General features: G+C 36.4%; 1 protein-coding gene across 1 annotated transcript in view; it reads right to left on the reverse strand.

Annotated features, from left to right (window-relative positions):
* NPEPPS (aminopeptidase puromycin sensitive) overlaps positions 1-19,670 on the reverse strand; it is a 50,997-nt gene that overhangs the window by 18,462 nt on the left and 12,865 nt on the right. The window contains exons 3-10 of the mRNA XM_063425190.1: positions 14,813-14,890; positions 13,564-13,685; positions 10,923-11,030; positions 7,899-8,099; positions 4,732-4,828; positions 4,562-4,595; positions 2,917-3,031; positions 765-929 (exon numbers count right to left, since the gene is read on the reverse strand). Coding sequence (XP_063281260.1) covers positions 765-929; positions 2,917-3,031; positions 4,562-4,595; positions 4,732-4,828; positions 7,899-8,099; positions 10,923-11,030; positions 13,564-13,685; positions 14,813-14,890 — 920 coding nt within the window. The remainder of the gene's footprint in view (positions 1-764; positions 930-2,916; positions 3,032-4,561; positions 4,596-4,731; positions 4,829-7,898; positions 8,100-10,922; positions 11,031-13,563; positions 13,686-14,812; positions 14,891-19,670) is intronic.

Raw genomic sequence — 19,670 nt, forward strand, 5'->3', positions numbered from 1 at the left:
GAAAAGGGGGGAAAAAAAGGAAGAAAAATCAGAATTCACCTCGATGTTGCTTCCCTTGCTTCCCAAAAGCCGTGAAGCCAAGTGGGAATTGTTTAATCCAGGGACAGAGAGCAAGACTCTCTCAGGGAAAAAATCACTCTGGACAAGGGCATTTCCCAAAATTTATTTCACCAAATGTTAAAAAATTAGAATCCTGAGGAATTAGATCTCTAGGAATTAGATCTCTAGAATTAAAAGGGAATTTTTGGGGGACACAGCCCCTCAGGCAGAGCAGAACCCATCGCGCTTCGCTCAGCGGCGACCCCAAAATTCCCTTTTTAATCACACGGAAAAGGGGGGAAAAAGGAAAAAAGGGGGGAAAAAAAAGGACAAAAAATCAGGATTCACCTCGATGGGGTGGCTGTTGCTTCCCAAAAGATGTGAAGCCAACTGGGAATTGTTTAATACAGGGACAGAGAGCAAGACTCTCTCAGAGAGTAAATCACTCTGGACAAGGGCATTTCCCAAAATTTATTTCACCAAATGTTAAAAAATTAGAATCCTGAGGAATTAGATCTCTAGGAATTAGATCTCTAGGAATTAGATCTCTAGGAATTAGATCTCTAGAATTAAAAGGGAATTTTTGGGGGGCACAGCCCCTCAGGCAGAGCAGAACCCATCGCGCTTCGCTCAGCGGCGACCCCAAAATTCCCTTTTTAATTCCAGGGAAAAGGGGGGAAAAAGGAAAAAGGAGGGAAAAAAAAGCACAAAAAATGAGAATTCACCTCGATGGGGTGGCTGTTGTCTAAGGCATCGAGCTCCTGGGCTCGTGTGTAGTCAGCAGACACGAACTGGGTCCAGATGTCGTACTCGGGGAAGCAGTGATCCACACACAGGTACTCGATCCACGAGGCAAAGCCCTCGTTCAGCCACAGGTGTGTCCACCATTCCTGCAGGGAAAAACACAAAAAAAAGGGATAAAACACAAAATTCTGAGGGATTTGTTCAGTCTACAGTGAGTTTGAAGCTTGGTTTGGTGCAGATGGCAGTAATATTTATAATAGTTATATAATTAGAATTATATCGATGGAGCTGTTTGGGTTAAATGAATATTTAATTTTAATTTTTTCAGGTACTCGATCCACCTGTGCCCCTCATTCAGCCACAGGTGTGTCCACCATTCCTGCAGGGAAAAACACAAAAAAAAAGAGGGATAAAAGACAAAATTCTGGGGGTTTTGTTCAGTCTAAAGTGAGTTTGAAGCTTGGTTTGGTGCAGATCACAACAATATTTATTGTAGTTATATAAATAGAATTACATCGATGCAATTGTTTGGGTTAAATGAATATTTAATTTTAATTTTTTCAGGTACTCTATCCACGAGGCAAAGCCCTCGTTCAGCCACAGGTGTGTCCACCATTCCTGCAGCAAAAAACACAAAAAAAAGGGATAAAAGACAAAATTCTGAGGGATTTGTTCAGTCTAAAGTGAGTTTGAAGCTTGGTTTGGTGCAGATCATAATTATATTTATCATAGTTATATAACTAGAATTATATCAATAGAATTGTTTGGGTTAAATGAATATTTAATTTTAATTTTTTCAGGTACTCGATCCACCTGTGCCCCTCATTCAGCCACAGGTGTGTCCACCATTCCTGCAGGGAAAAACACAAAAAAAAGGGATAAAAGACAAAATTCTGGGGTTTTTGTTCAGTCTAAAGTGAGTTTGAAGCTTGGTTTGGTGCAGATCATAATTATATTTATCATAGTTATATAACTAGAATTATATCAATAGAATTGTTTGGGTTAAATGAATATTTAATTTTAATTTTTTCAGGTACTCGATCCACCTGTGCCCCTCATTCAGCCACAGGTGTGTCCACCATTCCTGCAGGGAAAAACACAAAAAAAAGGGATAAAAGACAAAATTCTGGGGTTTTTGTTCAGTCTAAAGTGAGTTTGAAGCTTGGTTTGGTGCAGATCATAATTATATTTATCATAGTTATATAACTAGAACTATATCAATAGAATTGTTTGGGTTAAATGAATATTTAATTTTAATTTTTTCAGGTACTCTATCCACAAGGCAAAGCCCTCATTCAGCCACAGGTGTGTCCACCATTCCTGCAGGGACACACACACAAAAAATATTAAACTAATTCTTTTATACAGCGTGCTGCCACTTAAGTGCACCCAAACACAGATTTTGGGCAGGACAGGAACCAAATTTAGATAAAAAATGGGATTTTTGAGGGTTTAGGTACCATAAACCACCATTTAAATAATAAATTAATTATTTTAATACAGTGAGCTGCTATGGAGCAGCACCCAAACCCAGATTTTGGGCAGGACAGGGAGAAAAATGAAATAAAATTGGGATTTTTGGAGAGTTTAGGTACCATAAATCACCATTTAAACATGAAATTAATTCTTTTAACACAGTATTCTGCCACATAAGAGCACCCAAACACAGATTTGGGGCAGGATAGGGAGAAAATTGAAATAAAATTCGGATTTTGTAGGGTTTGGGTACCATAAACCACCATTTAAATATTAATTAATTATTTTAATACAACGTGCTGCTATGGAGTAACACCCAAACACAGATTTTAGGCAGGATAGGAAGCAGATGGAGATAAAAAATGGGATTTTTGGAGAGTTTAGGTACCATAAACCACCATTGAAATATTAAATTAATTATCTTAATACAGTGAGCTGCTATGGAGGGGCACCCAAACACAGATTTTGGGCAGGACAGGAAGAAAAATGAAATAAAATTGGGATTTTTGGAGAGTTTAGGTACCATAAATCACCATTTAAATATTAAATTAATTCTATTAACACAGCGTGGTGCCACATAAGGGTACCCAAACACAGATTTTGGGCAGGACAGGGAGAAAATTGAAATAAAATTGGGATTTTTGGAGGGTTGGGTACCATGGTGACGAGGTTCCCAAACCACTGGTGAGCCAGTTCGTGTCCCACCACCAGAGCCACCCACTGGCGGGACGAGGAGCAGGAATTCTTGGGGTCGATGAGCAACGCAGTCTCCCTGTGTTAGAGAGAGAAAAAAAATCAAAATTTAGGATGAGAAAACCCCCAGGGGAATAAAAACCACAACCCAAAGGAGGTGAGGTTACCTAAACAAGCTAAAAAGTGAGGAAAAAACTCAAAAAAAGCCAAAAAAAAGGTAAAAAAAACCTCCAAAAAAAGCCAAAAAACCAAAAAAAAATAGCCAAAAAACCCAAAAAAAACCCCCCAAAAACCCCAAAAAACCCCCCAAAAAAAACCCCAAAAACCCCCCAAAAAAACCTCAAAAAAACCCCAAAAAACCAAAAAAAAAAAAGTAAAAAAAAACCCCCCAAAAAAGCCAAAAAAACCGAAAAAAATCCCAAAAAAACCACCCAAAATCTATTTTAATGTAGCCATGAAATTCTCAGGGTGAGTTCCACAGCTTTGGAGCAGGAGTTGTTTAATGGCATGCAAGAAATGGAAAAAAAAACCCCAGGCAGAAGGAGGAAAATTTAATTTTTTTTAATTAAAATGCTCCCCTAGGTAATTTTGGGAAGCTCAGCTCCCTCTGTGCTCCGGGGTGGGAGCAGATCCTGCCCCTCTCAGCGTTCCCAAAGGAATTTTGATTTTTCCAAGAGGTCTCAACACCAATTTTTCCACTCTGGCACCTCCTCAGGGACCTCTGGAATTCTGAAATTCCAGGGAAAAAAACCTCCCCGAGGATGGAGAAATCTGCCCTCAAAATGGGCAGAGCAAACTCAGCACAAAAGGGGTAAAAATTCACATAAAAGGGGTAAAAATTCACATAAAAGGGGTAAAAATTCACATAAAAGGGGTAAAAATTCACATAAAAGGGGTAAAAATTCACATAAAAGGGTAAAAATTCACAGCTCCATCCCAAAAATTCTCCTCATCCAGGATGAATAAATTTCTATTTTTTTCCCCATAAGGAATAAAATATCAAATTTCATCAGAATTGCAATAAGAAGGGAAAATTTGAAACCCAGGCTTGAATTTATTTTGGTTTTTTTAAGGCTGAATTCAAAGCTGAGCAGAAGAAATCCCAAATTATTTCAGGGTTTCAAGTGCAAAGCTTCGAAATTGTTCAAAATTCAGGGAAATCCTCCTGGCCACCAGCAGGAGAATGAAAAATTAAATTAATCAGAATTAAAATCAAGCAAAAGTGCCAAAGCTTGATCAGAAGAAGGAAAAAAAAAATCAAACTGCAAAGGAAGGCGCGTTAATATTTTTGATTTTCCCATTTCCACACTGTCAAATTTACCTGTGAGATAAAATAAATTCTCCCAGTTATGTCAGGAAATTTTATTTGGGGGGAAAAAAAGGGGCCAAAAAGATTTTGTGAATTTAAAACCCTCAGCCAAAATCTGATTTTTGCCTTCCTGAGCTGCAACAGCACCACCAAAATCATCCAAAACAAAATAAAAATTGAAAATATTGGCTCTGTTTGATTGGGGATGACACCCAGTAATTAGAGCTGCCTGCAAATAATCCAATTAACTCCAAGAATTAATGAACAAAGAGGGGGAAAAACAGGATTTTAACATCATACCTATAAGTAACAAGGCCCCAGTTCTCCATGGCACCTTTATAAAATAAATACAAAGGTTTATTGATATTGATCCACGCCTCTTCCCAAAGCTCTTTTAATTCATTTTTGTTGAATTAAAAAAAAATATTTTAAATAAAATACAATTTCAGCAATAAAGCGAGTTACTTTACCAGCAGCAAAGTCTGCAATAGCTATGAGATCAATTTTAGGAAGAGGGTAAGGAACATTGAAGTAATCCTTATAAAAAGGCAGAGTTTTAGCAGCAACCTGGAAAAAAAGAGAGGAGAAATGTTCTGTTAAACTGGAATTGGCAATGATTGGGAAATTGGGACTGAAATTTAAAAAATCGGGAGGGAAATTAAAAATATCGGGAGGGAAATTAAAAAAATCGGGAGGGAAATTAAAAAAATCGGGAGGGAAATTAAAAAATCGGGAGGGAAATTAAAAATATCGGGAGGGAAATTAAAAAAAATCAGGAGGGAAATTAAAAAATCAGGAGGGAAATTAAAAAAATCGGGAGGGAAATTAAAAAATCGGGAGGGAAATTAAAAATATCAGGAGGGAAATTAAAAATATCAGGAGGGAAATTAAAAAATCGGGAGGGAAATTAAAAATATCAGGAGGGAAATTAAAAAATCGGGAGGGAAATTAAAAAATCGGGAGGGAAATTAAAAATATCAGGAGGGAAATTAAAAATATCAGGAGGGAAATTAAAAAAATCAGGAGGGAAATTAAAAAAATCGGGAGGGAAATTAAAAAATCAGGAGGGAAATTAAAAAATCAGGAGGGAAATTAAAAAAATCAGGAGGGAAATTAAAAAATCAGGAGGGAAATTTAAAAATCGGGAGGGAAATTAAAAAAATCGGGAGGGAAATTAAAAAAATTGGGACTGAAATTAAAAATATCGGGAGGGAAATTAAAAAATCAGGACTGAAATTAAAAAATCGGGAGGGAAATTAAAAAATCGGGAGGGAAATTAAAAAATAGGGAGGGAAATTAAAAAATCAGGAGGGAAATTAAAAAATCGGGAGGGAAATTAAAAAATCGGGAGGGAAATTAAAAAAATCGGGAGGGAAATTAAAAATATCGGGAGGGAAGTTAAAAATATCGGGAGGGAAGTTAAAAAATCAGGACTGAAATTAAAAATATCGGGAGGGAAATTAAAAATATCAGGAGGGAAATTAAAAATATCAGGAGGGAAATTAAAATATCAGGAGGGAAATTAAAAAAATCGGGAGGGAAATTAAAAAAATCGGGAGGGAAATTAAAAAAATCGGGAGGGAAATTAAAAAAATCGGGAGGGAAATTAAAAAAATCGGGAGGGAAATTAAAAAAATCGGGAGGGAAATTAAAAAAATCAGGAGGGAAATTAAAAAAATCGGGAGGGAAATTAAAAAATCGGGAGGGAAATTAAAAATATCAGGAGGGAAATTAAAAAAATCGGGAGGGAAATTAAAAATATCAGGAGGGAAATTAAAAATATCGGGAGGGAAATTTAAAAAACCGGGAGGGAAATTTAAAAAATCAGGAGGGAAATTAAAAAAATCAGGACTGGAACTAAAAAACCAAGAAAAAAACCCCCAATAAAACCAAGAAACCCCCCCCAAAAAACCAACAAAAATCCCATAAAAAAACCAAGAAAAAACACCCAAAAACCAAGAAAAAAATACCCCAAAACCCAAGAAAAAACCCAAAAAACCAAGAAAAAAACCAAAAAACCAAGAAAAATCCAATTAAAAAAACCCAAGAAAAAACCCACAAAGAACCAAGAAAAATCCCATTAAAAAACCGAGAAAAAACCCAGAAAAAACCCAGAAAAAAACCCAGAAAAAAACCGAGAAAAAACCGAGAAAAAACCCCGAAAAAACCTCAAAAACTCCCCCAAAACTCCCCCAAAACTCCCCCAAAACTCCCCCAAAACTCCCCCAAAACTCCCCCAAAACTCCCCAAAAACTCCCCAAAAACTCCCCAAAAACTCCCCAAAAACTCCCCAAAAACTCCCCAAAAACTCCCCAAAAACTCCCCAAAAACTCCCCAAAAACTCCCCAAAAACTCCCCAAAAACTCCCCAAAAACTCCCCAAAAACTCCCCAAAAACTCCCCAAAAACTCCCCAAAAACTCCCCAAAAAATCCCCAAAAAATCCCCAAAAAATCCCAAAAAAATCCCCAAAAAAATCCCCAAAAAATCCCCAAAAAATCCCCAAAAAATCCCCAAAAAATCCCCAAAATCCCCAAAAAATCCCCAAAAAATCCCCAAAAAAACCCCAAAAAACCCCAAAAAATCCCCAAAAAATCCCCAAAATCCCCAAAAAATCCCCAAAAAATCCCCCAAAAATCCCCCAAAAAATCCCAAAAAACTCCCCCAAAAAACCCCAAAAAACCCCCAAAAACTCCCCAAAAACTCCCCAAAATCCCCCAAAAATCCCCCAAAAAACCCCAAAAATCCCCCAAAAAACCCCAAAAAACCCCCAAAAAATCCCCCAAAAAACCCCAAAATCCCCCAAAAATCCCCCAAAAATCCCCAAAAAAACCCCAAAATCCCCCAAAAATCCCCCAAAAATCCCCAAAAAAACCCCAAAATCCCCCAAAAATCCCCCAAAAATCCCCAAAAAAACCCCAAAATCCCCCAAAAATCCCCCAAAAATCCCCAAAAAATCCTCCAAAAATCCCCAAAAAATCCCCAAAAAATCCCCAAAAAATCCCCAAAAAGTCCCCAAAAAGTCCCCAAAAAATCCCCAAAAAATCCCAAATTTCTGTTCCTGATCCAGATTTACCTCCAGGGCGAACTTTCCCTGCTCGGCCTTGCCCACGGGCGTGTACACCCGCACCAGGACCCCACACACAAATACAACCCAAAAAACCAAGAGAAAACCAAGACAAAACCCCAAAAAAACAAGAAAAAAAACCAAGGAACAAAACAAGAAAAACCCGAGAAAAACCCGAGAAAAACCCGAGAAAAACCCGAGAAAAACCCAAGAAAAACCCAAGAAAAACCCAAGAAAAAACCCCAGAAAATAAACGAGAAAAAAACCAGAAAAAACAAGAAAAACCCGAGGAAAAAACCAAGAAAAAACCCCAGAAAAAACCAAGAAAAAACCCGAGAAAAACCCGAGAAAAATCCGAGAAAAACTCGAGAAAAAACCGAGAAAAAACCGAGAAAAAACCGAGAAAAAACCGAGAAAAAACCGAGAAAAAACCGAGAAAAAACCGAGAAAAAACCGAGAAAAAAACCCAAAAAATCCCCAAAAAAATCCCCAAAAAATCCCCAAAAAACCCCAAAAAATCCCCAAAAAACAGGAAAAAACCCCAAAAACCCCCAAACCCGAGTGGGATTTACCTCGAGGGCGAACTTTCCCTGCTCGGCCTTGCCCACGGGCGTGTACACCCTCACCAGGACCCCGTCCTGCGACCGCGCCTCCACGAAGTCGTACTCGCCCACCACGAAGGCCACCAGGTACGTGGACATCACCGGCGACCGCGCGAACTTCACCTCCACCAGGCTCTCATCGTCGGGGTACGGCCGCCGCTCCACCACGTTCTGGGATGGGAAATTTGAGAAATTTGGGGGTTGAGAGAGAAAAAGAACACATTTCCAGCTCAAAAATTGGATTTTTTATACCCAAATTTTGGTTTGTTTTGGATTTTTTACAGCAGAAGTTCAGGTGTGAATGTTTGGATTGAGGCGGTTCTTGGCGGGGATTTGAGGAAAGGAATATCAGATGTAATAAAAAGAGAAAACTGAAATGGTTTTTTACCAAAAGCTCTGAAAATCCAAATTTTAGCATTAAAAATCCAGAAGGAAAAGTCACAAAAACCCAAGAAACAGCAAAAACAAGATCAAGGGATCAAAGAAAACAAACAGCAAAAACCCAAAACACAAAGCAAAACAATCCAAGGATAAAAACAGAGAAAAAAAAACCCCAAAACAATGAGAAACCCTCCCCAAAAATGGAATTTTGGGGATTTCTTTATGGATTTCACCCTCAATTACAATTCAAAATTGAGAATTTCAAATCAAAACTTCAAATCAGAAATTCAAATCTCAATTTCCTATCAGAATTTCCAATGATCCAAAGTGGGAGTGAAATCCTGATTTAAATCCTGATTTAAACAACCCCAAAGCCGGAGCAGAGCAGCTCTGGGGATCCAAAATTGGATTTTTTATACCCAAATTCTGGTTTGTTTTGGTGTTTTTACAGCACAGGAAAGTTCAGGAATGTTTGGATTGAGGCGGTTCTTGGTGGGGATTTGGGGAAACGAAGGTGAGGTGGAATAAAGAGAGAGCTGAAATTATTTTTTAGTAGAAGCTCTGAAAATCCAAATTTTAGCACCAAAAACCCAGAAGGGAAAGTCACAAAAACCGAGGAAACCACAAAGAAAAGATCAAGGGATCAAAGAAACCAAACAGCAAAAAAACCAAACAGCAAAAAGCCAAAATACAAAGCAAAAAAATCCAAGGATAAAAACCCCTAAAAACAGAGAAAAAAACCCAAAACAATGAGAAACTGCGACCCAAAAAATGGAATTTTGGGGATTTCTTTATGGATTTCACCCTCAAAGAATTTCAAATCAAAACTCTGGGAGAAATTCAAATCTCAATTTCATATCAGAATTTCCAATGATCCAAAATGGGAGTGAAATCCTGATTTAAATCCTGATTTAAACAACCCCAAAGCCGGAGCAGAGCAGCTTTGGGGATCCAAAATTTCATTTTTTATACCCAAATTCTGCTTTGTTTTGGATTTTTTACAGCACAAGAAAGTTCAGGAGTGTTTGGATTGAGGCGGTTCTTGGTGGGGATTTGGGGGAAAGGAAGGTGAGGTGGAATAAAGAGAGAAAACTGAAATGGTTTTTTACCAAAAGCTCTGAAAATTCAGAGTTTTAGCACCAAAAACCCAGAAGGAAAAGTCAGAAAAACCAAGGAAACGGTAAAGAAAAAGGCCAAGGGAACAAAGAAACCAAACAGCAAAAAAACCAAAATACAAAACCCAAAATACAAAGCAAAACAATCCAAGGATAAAAACCCCTAAAAACAGAGAAAAAAACCCAAAACAATGAGAAACTCCCGCCAAAAAATGGAATTTTGGGGATTTCTTTATGGATTTCACCCTCACAGAATTTCAAATCAAAACTTTCAAATCTCAATTTCATATCAGAATTTCCAATGATCCAAAATGGGAGTGAAATCCTGATTTAAATCCTGATTTAAACAACCCCAAAGCCGGAGCAGAGCAGCTCTGGGGATCCAAAAATCGGATTTTTTTACCCAAATTCTGGTTTGTTTTGGTGTTTTTACAGTACAAGAAAATTCAGGAATGTTTGGATTGAGGCGGTTCTTGGTGGGGATTTGAGGAAAGGAATATCAGATGTAATAAAAAGAGAAAACTGAAATGGTTTTTTACAAAAAGCTCTGAAAATCCAAATTTTAGCACTAAAAACCCAGAAGGAAAAGTCACAAAAACCGAGGAAACCACAAAGAAAAGATCAAGGGAAGAAAAAACCAAACAGCAAAATATATCATATATTATATAATATATTCATATATAAATATATATATGTATATAATAGATATTGTTTATTTATATATTGTATATATTATATTTATATATAAATATATAATATATAATATATATCATATAGTATATATAAATATCTATTTTTATATAATATACAATATTTTTATATTATCATATTATATATTGTATATCATATATTCTATACAATATATAATATATTTTATATGCATTATATATTATATATCATATATTATATATCACATATTAATATATATTATATATAACTATATATAATACATGTTATATATTACATAGATTATAAATATATTCATATATTTATGATCTATATAAAATATATTAACAATATGAAATATTTACTTATTTAAAATAGAATTAAACTATTTAATCAAAATATTAATTTCATTTTTTGGCACATAAATCTTACCATATTTAACAAAAATTGAAATATTAATTTCATTTATTTCTCAAACTGACCATATTTGACAAAAATTGAAATATTAATTTATTTCTTTCTCAAACTCACCATATTTGACAAAAATTGAAATATTTATTTCAATTATTGGCTCATGAAAATTTACCATATTTGACAAAAATTGAAATAATTATTTCAATTATGAAAACTCACCATATTTGACAAAAATTGAAATATTAATTTCATTTATTTCTCAAACTGACCATATTTGACAAAAATTGAAATATTAATTTATTTATTTCTCAAACTCACCATATTTGACAAAAATTGTAATATTAATTTCATTTAATTCTCAAACTGACCATATTTGACAAAAATTGAAATATTAATTTCATTTATTTATAAAACTCACCATATTTGACAAAGCCACTCTGTCTTTGGGAACCACCAAGGAAATATCAAAAGTTGCTTTAATTGCAGGCTCGTCCCAGCAAGGGAAAGCCCTGCGAGCATCAGTGGCCTGAAATAAAGAGAATTAAACAATTAAATCACAGCAGACGCTGCCAAAAATACCCCAGAAATTCAATTTATTCCCAGCAAAACAAGGGGGGATCGTGGTGTGGAGTCCTCACTGCATCGCTGAGCTCTGAATTCATTTTTATTCTTATTTTTGTGTTGATTTTAAATTAAATTTCAATAAAATGCATTGAAAAGGCCTCAGGTAAAGGCACAGGGTTCTGTTAAAAATGAACGTTTTTAAATTAAACTTATTTTTATATTAAAAAGTAAAATTAATGCGCTTTATAAAGGGGAGTTTTATTTAAATAAAGAGATTTTTTTTGAATGTGGGTGGAGGTAGAGGGGAGGAATTTGAGAAATTTGGGATTTTCTGAGCCTTGGGTGAGGTAAAGGGCAGGAAGGAAAAGTGGAAAAAAAATATAAAATAAAGGAAAAAATGTCCAAAACAAGGGAAAAAACCCAAAAATTAAAGGGAAAAAAACCTCCAAAACAAGGGAAAAAAACCCTCAAAAATCAAAGGGAAAAACGTCCAAGAAAAGGAAAAAAATCCCAAAAATCAAAGGGAAAAAATGTCCAAGAAAAGGAAAAGGAAAAAAAAACCCCAAAAACCAAAGGAAAAAAAGTCCAAAACAAGGAAAAAAAACCCCAAAAACCAAAGGGAAAAACCTCCAAGACAAGGAAAAAAAATCCCCAAAAATTAAAGGAAAAAACGTCCAAGAAAAGGAAAAAAAACCTCAAAAATTAAAGGGAAAAAAATATCCAAGAAAAGGAAAAATCCCCAAAAATCAAAGGGAAAAAATGTCCAAGAAAAGGAAAAAAACCCAAAAATCAAAGGGAAAAACCTCCAAGAAAAGGAAAAGAAACCCAAAAATTAAAGGGAAAAACCTCCAAAACAAGGAAAAAAACCCCAAAAACCAAAGGGAAAAAATGTCCAAGAAAAAGGAAAAAAAAAACCAAAAACCGAAGGGAAAAAATGTCTAAAACAAGGAAAAAAAACCCCAAAAATTAAAGGGAAAAATCTCCAAAACAAGGAAAAAAAACCTCAAAAATTAAAGGGAAAAACCTCCAAGAAAAGGAAAAAAACCCCAAAAATTAAAGGGAAAAAACGTCCAAGAAAAGGAAAAAAAACCTCAAAAATTAAAGGGAAAAAAATATCCAAGAAAAGGAAAAATCCCCAAAAATCAAAGGGAAAAAATGTCCAAGAAAAAGAAAAAAACCCCAAAAATTAAAGGGAAAAAATGTCCAAGAAAAAGGAAAAAAAACCAAAAACCAAAGAGAAAAAACCTCCAAAACAAGGGAAAAAAACCCCAAAAAATCAAAGGGAAAAAACGTCCAAGAAAAGGAAAAAAAACCCAAAAATTAAAGGGAAAAAATGTCCAAGAAAAGGAAAAAAATCTGAAAAACCAAAGGGAAAAAAACAAAAACCAAAGGGAAAAAACCAAAATCAAGAAATAAACCCCAAAAATACTGAAAACCCCCGAGAAACAATGAAAAAAAATCACAAGAAATAAGGAAAAATCACAAGAAATAAGGAAAATACCCAAAACAAAACACAGAAATTAAAATTAAAATGAAAATTAAATAAATGTACCTCGAACTGGGTGATCATTTTTGCCTGTTTAAAGCACAAATTCTGTTTATAAATTAAAATTAAATTAAATTAAACCCACCTCGAACTGGGTGATCATTTTTACCTATTTAAAGCACAAATTCTGTTTAAAAATTAAAATTAAAATGGACATAAATTCTGTTTAAAAATTAAAATTAAAATTAAATAAAATGTACCTCGAACTGGGTGATCATTTTTACCTATTTAAAGCATAAATTCTGTTTATAAATTAAAATTAAAATTAAATAAACCCACCTCGAACTGGGTGATCCTTTTTGCCTGTTTAAAGCACAAATTCTGTTTATAAATTAAAATTAAAATTAAATAAACCCACCTCAAACTGGGTGATGATTTTTGCCTGTTTAAAGCACAAATTCTGTTTATAAATTAAAATTAAATTAAATTAAACCCACCTCGAACTGGGTGATCACTTTTACCTGTTTAAAGCATACATTTTGTTTATAAATTAAAATTAAAATGAAATAATATGTACCTCGAACTGGGTGATCATTTTTACCTATTTAAAGCATAAATTTTGTTTATAAATTAAAATTCAATTCAATTCAATTCAATTAAACCCACCTCGAACTGGGTGATCATTTTTACCTGTTTAAAGCATAAATTCTGTTTATAAATTCAAATTAAATTAAATTAAATTAATTAAACCCACCTCGAACTGGGTGATCATTTTGGCCTGTTTAAAGCATAAATTTTGTTTATAAATTAAAATTAAAATGAATTAAACCCACCTCAAACTGGGTGATCATTTTTGCCTATTTAAAGCACAAATTCTGTTTATAAATTAAAATTAAATTAAATTAAATTCAATTAACCCCACCTCGAACTGGGTGATCATTTTTACCTGTTTAAAGCACAAATTCTCTTTATAAATTAAATTAAATTAAATTAAATTAATTAACCCCACCTCGAACTGGGTGACGGCGGCGTAGCGCGTGTCCCCGCTGGCCGTGCTGTATTTGCTGCGGTAAAATCCTTTCATTTTGTCGTTCAGCTCCCCCACAAAATCGATTTTTAGTGTCCCTGTCCCTGCAAAATAAACACAGAAATAATTGGGATTGGTAAAAAAAAAAGATCAAAAAAAAAAAGATTTAAAAAATGACCAAAAAAATGACCAAAAATGACCAAAAAATGACCAGGACAGGAATTCCAGGGAGGGAATTCCAGGACAGGAATTCCAGGACGGGAATTCCAGGGAGGGAATTTCAGGATGGGAATTCCAGGGAGGGAATTCCAGGGAGGGAATTCCAGGGAGGGAATTCCAGGGAGGGAATTCCAGGGAGGGAATTCCAGGGAGGGAATTCCAGGACAGGAATTCCAGGGAGGGAATTCCAGGGAGGGAATTCCAGGGAGGGAATTCCAGGGAGGGAATTCCAGGGAGGGAATTCCAGGGAGGGAATTCCAGGGAGGAATTCCAGGGAGGAATTCCAGGGAGGGAATTCCAGGATGGGAATTCCAGGATGGGAATTCCAGGGGAGGAATTCCAGGGGAGGAATTCCAGGGGAGGAATTCCAGGATGGGAATTCCAGGATGGGAATTCCAGGATGGGAATTCCAGGATGGGAATTCCAGGATGGGAATTCCAGGGAGGAATTCCAGGGAGGAATTCCAGGGAGGAATTCCAGGGAGGGAATTCCAGGGAGGGAATTCCAGGGAGGAAATTCCAGGACAGAAATTCCAGGGAGGAATTCCAGGACAGAAATTCCAGGGAGAAATTCCAGGACAGGAATTCCAGGACAGGAATTCCAGCACAGAAATTCCAGGACAGGAATTCCAGGACAGGAATTCCAGGACAGAAATTCCAGGACAGAAATTCCAGGACAGAAATTCCAGGACAGAAATTCCAGGACAGAAATTCCAGGGAGGGATTCCAGGGGAGGAATTCCAGGGGAGGAATTCCAGGGGAGGAATTCCGGGGAGGAATTCCAGGACAGGAATTCCAGGACAGGAATTCCAGGGAGGGAATTCCAGGACAGGAATTCCAGGACAGAAATTCCAGGACAGAAATTCCAGGACAGAAATTCCAGGCCAGGAATTCCAGGCCAGGAATTCCAGGCCAGGAATTCCAGGACAGAAATTCCAGGACAGAAATTCCAGGACAGAAATTCCAGGACAGGAATTCCAGGACAGGAATTCCAGGGAATTCCTGGTTCTCACCTTTCTGCAGGGTGCTGGGGAAGGACAGAGTGACCTTTTCATCCTCGTTCTGGTAGTTGAACCCTGTGGCGTGAACCTCTGGAAAAAGAAAAAAACGGGATTAGAAACTTCCAGAAAAGAGGGGTTTGCTCAAATCTCAGAGAATTCACCTCAAAAAAATCACCACAAAAAATTCACCACAAAAACTTCGCCCCAAAAAAATTCAGCTCAAAAATTCAGCCCAAAAAATTCACCACAAAAAAATTCACCCAAAAAATTCGCCCCAAAAATTCACCTCAAAAAATTCACCTCAAAAATTCGCCTCAAAAATTCGCCTCAAAAAATTCACCCCAAAAAAATTCGCCCCAAAAATTCGCCCCAAAAAATTCACCCCAAAAATTCACCCAAAAAAAATTCACCCAAAAAAATTCACCCCAAAAATTCACCTCAAAAAAATCACCACAAAAAATTCACCCCAAAAAAATTCAGCCAAAAAATTCACCTCAAAAATTCACTTCAAAAAATTTGCCTCAAAAATTCACCTCAAGAATTTGCGCCAAAAAATTCAGCCCAAAAATTCACCTCAAAAATTCACCCCAAAAATTCGCCCCAAAAATTCGCCCCAAAAATTCACCCAAAAAATTCACCTCAAAAAATTCACCCAAAAAAATTCACCCCAAAAAATTCACCCCAAAAATTGACCCCAAAAAATTCACCCCAAAAAATTCATCCCAAAAATTCGCCTCAAAAAATTCGCCCCAAAAATTCACCCAAAAATTCACCCAAAGCAGCTGAGTTCAAGAATTCTGAATTAATTTTGAGGATTTGATGGGAGGAATAACAGGAACGGCCTCGTGGTGGGAATTCCACAGCAGGGAAAGCGCCAGGAGTGAAAATTCTGCTGAAAAAAACCCAAAATTTGCAGGAAAAATGGAATTTGTGCCCCAAAAATGTCATGGTGAGAATTCCAAAGCTCCTGGAGTGAAAGCTGTCCTGAAAAAATCCCAAATTTGCAGGAAAAAATGGAATTTTTGTGCCTCAGGAATGTCATGGTGGGAATTCCAAATCTCCTGCGGCACTCAGGAGTGAAATTTGTGGTGAAAAAATCCCAAATTTGCAGGAAAAAAATGGAATTTGTGCCCCAAAAATGTCATGGTGAGAATTCCAAGGCAGGGAAAGCTCCTGGAGTGAAAATTGTGGTGAAAAAATCCCAAATTCACATAAAAAATGGAATTTTTGTGTCCTGGGAATGTCATGGTGAGAATTCCAAAGCTCCTGGAGTGAAAGCTGTCCTGAAAAAATCCAAATTTGCAGGAAAAAATGGAATTTGTGTGTCCTGGGAATGTTGTGGTGGGAATTCCAAGGCAGGGAAAGCTCCGGGAGTGAAAGTTCTGCTGAAAAAATCCCAAAATTCACAGAAAAAATGGGATTTTTGTGTCCTGGGAATGTCGTGGTGAGAATTCCAAAGCTCCTGCAGCACCCAGGAGTGAAAACTGTGCTGAAAAAGTCCCAAAATTCACATAAAAAATGGAATTTGTGTGTCCTGGAGAGAATTCCAAAGGTCCTGGAGTGAAAGTTCTGCTGAAAAAACCCCAAAATTTGCAGGAAAAATGGGATTTGTGTGTCCTCGGAATGTCGCGGTGGGAATTCCAAAGCTCCTGGAGTGAAAGTTTTGCTGAAAAAATCCCAAATTTGCAGGAAAAAATGGGATTTTTGTGCCCCAGGAATGTCATGGTGAGAATTCCAAGGCAGGGAAAGTTCCTGCAGCACCCAGGACTCAAAGTTGTGCTGAAAAATCCCAAAATTCACATAAAAAATGGAATTTTTGTGTCCTGGAAATGTCATGGTGAGAATTCCAAAGCTCCTGCAGCACCCAGGAGTGAAATTTGTGGTGAAAAAATCCCAAATTTGCAGGAAAAAAATGGGATTTTTGTGTCCTGGGAATATAAGGGTGGGAATTCCACAGCAGGGAAAGCTCCAGGAGTGAAAGTTGTGGTGAAAAAATCCCAAAATTCACATAAAAAATGGGATTTGTGTGTCTTGGGAATGTCGTGGTGGGAATTCCAAATCTCCAGGAGTGAAAGTTGTGCTGAAAAAATCCCAAATTTGCTGGAAAAAACTGGGATTTGTGTGCCCCAGGAATGTCATGGTGAGAATTCCAAGGCAGGGAAAGTTCCTGCAGCACCCAGGACTCAAAGTTGTGCTGAAAAATCCCAAAATTCACATAAAAAATGGAATTTTTGTGTCCTGGGAATGTCATGGTGGGAATTCCACAGCAGGAAAAGCTCCAGAAGTGAAAGTTTTGCTGAAAAAAATCCCAAATTTGCAGGAAAAATGGGATTTTTGTGTCCTGGAAATGTCGTGGTGGGAATTCCATAGCAGGGAAAGCTCCAGGAGTGAAAATTGTGCTGAAAAAACCCAAAATTCACAGAAAAAATGGAATTTTTGTGCCTCAGGAATGTCATGGTGAGAATTCCAAAGCTCCTGCGGCACCCAGGAGTGAAATTTGTGGTGAAAAAATCCCAAATTTGCAGGAAAAATGGAATTTGTGTGTCCTGGAAACATTTCCCTGCCTGGAATTCCAAAGCAGGAAAAGCTCCTGCAGCACCCAGGACTCAAAGTTGTGCTGAAAAATCCCAAAATTCACATAAAAAATGGAATTTTTGTGTCCTGGGAATATCAGGGTGGGAATTCCACAGCAGGGAAAGCTCCTGGAGTGAAAATTGTGCTGAAAAAATCCCAAAATTCACAGGAAAAATGGGATTTTCGTGTCCTGGTGAGAATTCCAAAGGTCCTGGAGTGAAAGTTGTGCTGAAAAAACCCCAAAATTTGCAGGAAAAATGGAATTTTTGTGCCTCAGGAATGTCATGGTGGGAATTCCAAAGCTCCTGTGGCACTCAGGAGTGAAATTTGTGGTGAAAAAATCCCAAATTTGCAGGAAAAAAACGGGATTTTTGTGTCCTGGGAATATCAGGGTGGGAATTCCACAGCAGGGAAAGCTCCTGGAGTGAAAATTCTGCTGAAAAAATCCCAAATTCACAGGAAAAATGGGATTTGTGTGTCCTGGGAATGTCGTGGTGGGAATTCCAAAGCTCCTGCAGCACCCAGGAGTGAAAATTCTGCTGAAAAAAACCCAAAATTCACATAAAAAATGGAATTTGTGTCCTGGGAATATCAGGGTGGGAATTCCAAAGCTCCAGGAGTGAAAGTTGTGCTGAAAATCCCAAATTTGCTGGAAAAAATGGGATTTTTGTGTCCCAGGAATGTCATGGTGAGAATTCCAAGGCAGGGAAAGCTCCTGCAGCACCCAGGACTCAAAGTTGTGCTGAAAAATCCCAAAATTCACAGAAAAAATGGAATTTTTGTGCCTCAGGAATGTCATGGTGGGAATTCCAAAGCTCCTGCAGCACCCAGGAGTGAAAGTTGTGCTGAAAAAATCCTAAATTTGCAGGAAAAATGGGATTTTTGTGTCCTGGGAATATCAGGGTGGGAATTCCACAGCAGGAAAAGCTCCAGGAGTCAAAATTCTGCTGAAAAAACCCCAAAATTTGCAGGAAAAAAATGGAATTTTTGTGTCCTGGGAATCTCATGGTGGGAATTCCAAATCTCCTGAGGCACCCAGGAGTGAAAATTCTGCTGAAAAAACCCAAAATTCCCATAAAAAATGGGATTTTCGTGTCCTGAGAATATCGTGGTGGGAATTCCAAATCTCCAGGAGTGAAAGTTGTGCTGAAAATCCCAAAATTCACAGGAAAAATGGGATTTTTCTACCCCAGGAATGGTGAAATCCAGCCCCAAACTCCCCCCTTGCAGTTCAGTTTTCCCATCAGTGGATTTGTATTAATTAATTATCCCAAACAGGATGATTTGATTTATTAATTTGTGGCTCTCGATTTGAAAATCTCATTAAAGGAGGGGGAGGGAGGTTTGGTTTGGATTTAACCACAAAATAAATTGGATTTTATTGCAGAAAAATGTAATTCCAGCAGCAGGGCCGGACTTTGGGGTCCCTGCCCTGCTCAGGAAAATCCCAATTCCACCCAAAAATGAGGCAGATTTGGTGTTTACAGGGAATTTTGTGGATGCAAAAATTTAAATTATGAGGCCAGGGGGAAATTGGAATTTTTCCAGGGGGAAATTGGAATTTTGGCACAGCCAGGAGGGAGAACCTGGTGCTGCTTTTCCCTTCCTAAATTCATCAAATCCTCTCAGAAAATGTGGATTTGCCCTTTTTCAGCCCAAAATAAAAATTTTTTTAAAAATTAATTAATTAATTAATTAAAATATATATATAAAATAAATAAAATAAAAATAAAATAAAAATAAAATAAAATAAAAATAAAATAAAAATAAAAATAAAATAAAATAAAATAAAATAAAAATAAAAAATAAAAAATAATAAAAAATTCAAATAAAATAAAATAAAATAAAAATACAATAAAATACAATAAAATAAAATAAAATAAAATACAATACAATACAATACAATACAATACAATACAATACAATACAATAAAATACAATAAAATACAATAAAATACAATAAAATAAAATAAAATAAAATAAAATAAAATAAAATAAAATAAAATAAAATAAAATAAAATAAAATAAAATAAAATAAAATAAAATAAAATCTGGAATAACCCCACAGAACCTCAGTTTGTAAATTCTGCTCCCTCCACGCTCAAACTGGAAGAAATTCTCATTTAAGAAGTTGAAATCTGCTTTAAAACAGAATTTTCACTGCCAAACTCAACAAGCCCGGACACAGCAAGGAACTTTTCATCCCCAAACAAAAATGTGACACTCTAGAATGACAAAAGTGCTCTAAAATTACAATTTTAGCCACAAAAAAATCTCATTTTCCACGCTCCAGGGT

This window comes from Prinia subflava, unplaced genomic scaffold, assembly GCF_021018805.1.
Source record: "Prinia subflava isolate CZ2003 ecotype Zambia unplaced genomic scaffold, Cam_Psub_1.2 scaffold_58_NEW, whole genome shotgun sequence".
NCBI classification, from domain to species: Eukaryota; Metazoa; Chordata; class Aves; order Passeriformes; family Cisticolidae; genus Prinia; species Prinia subflava.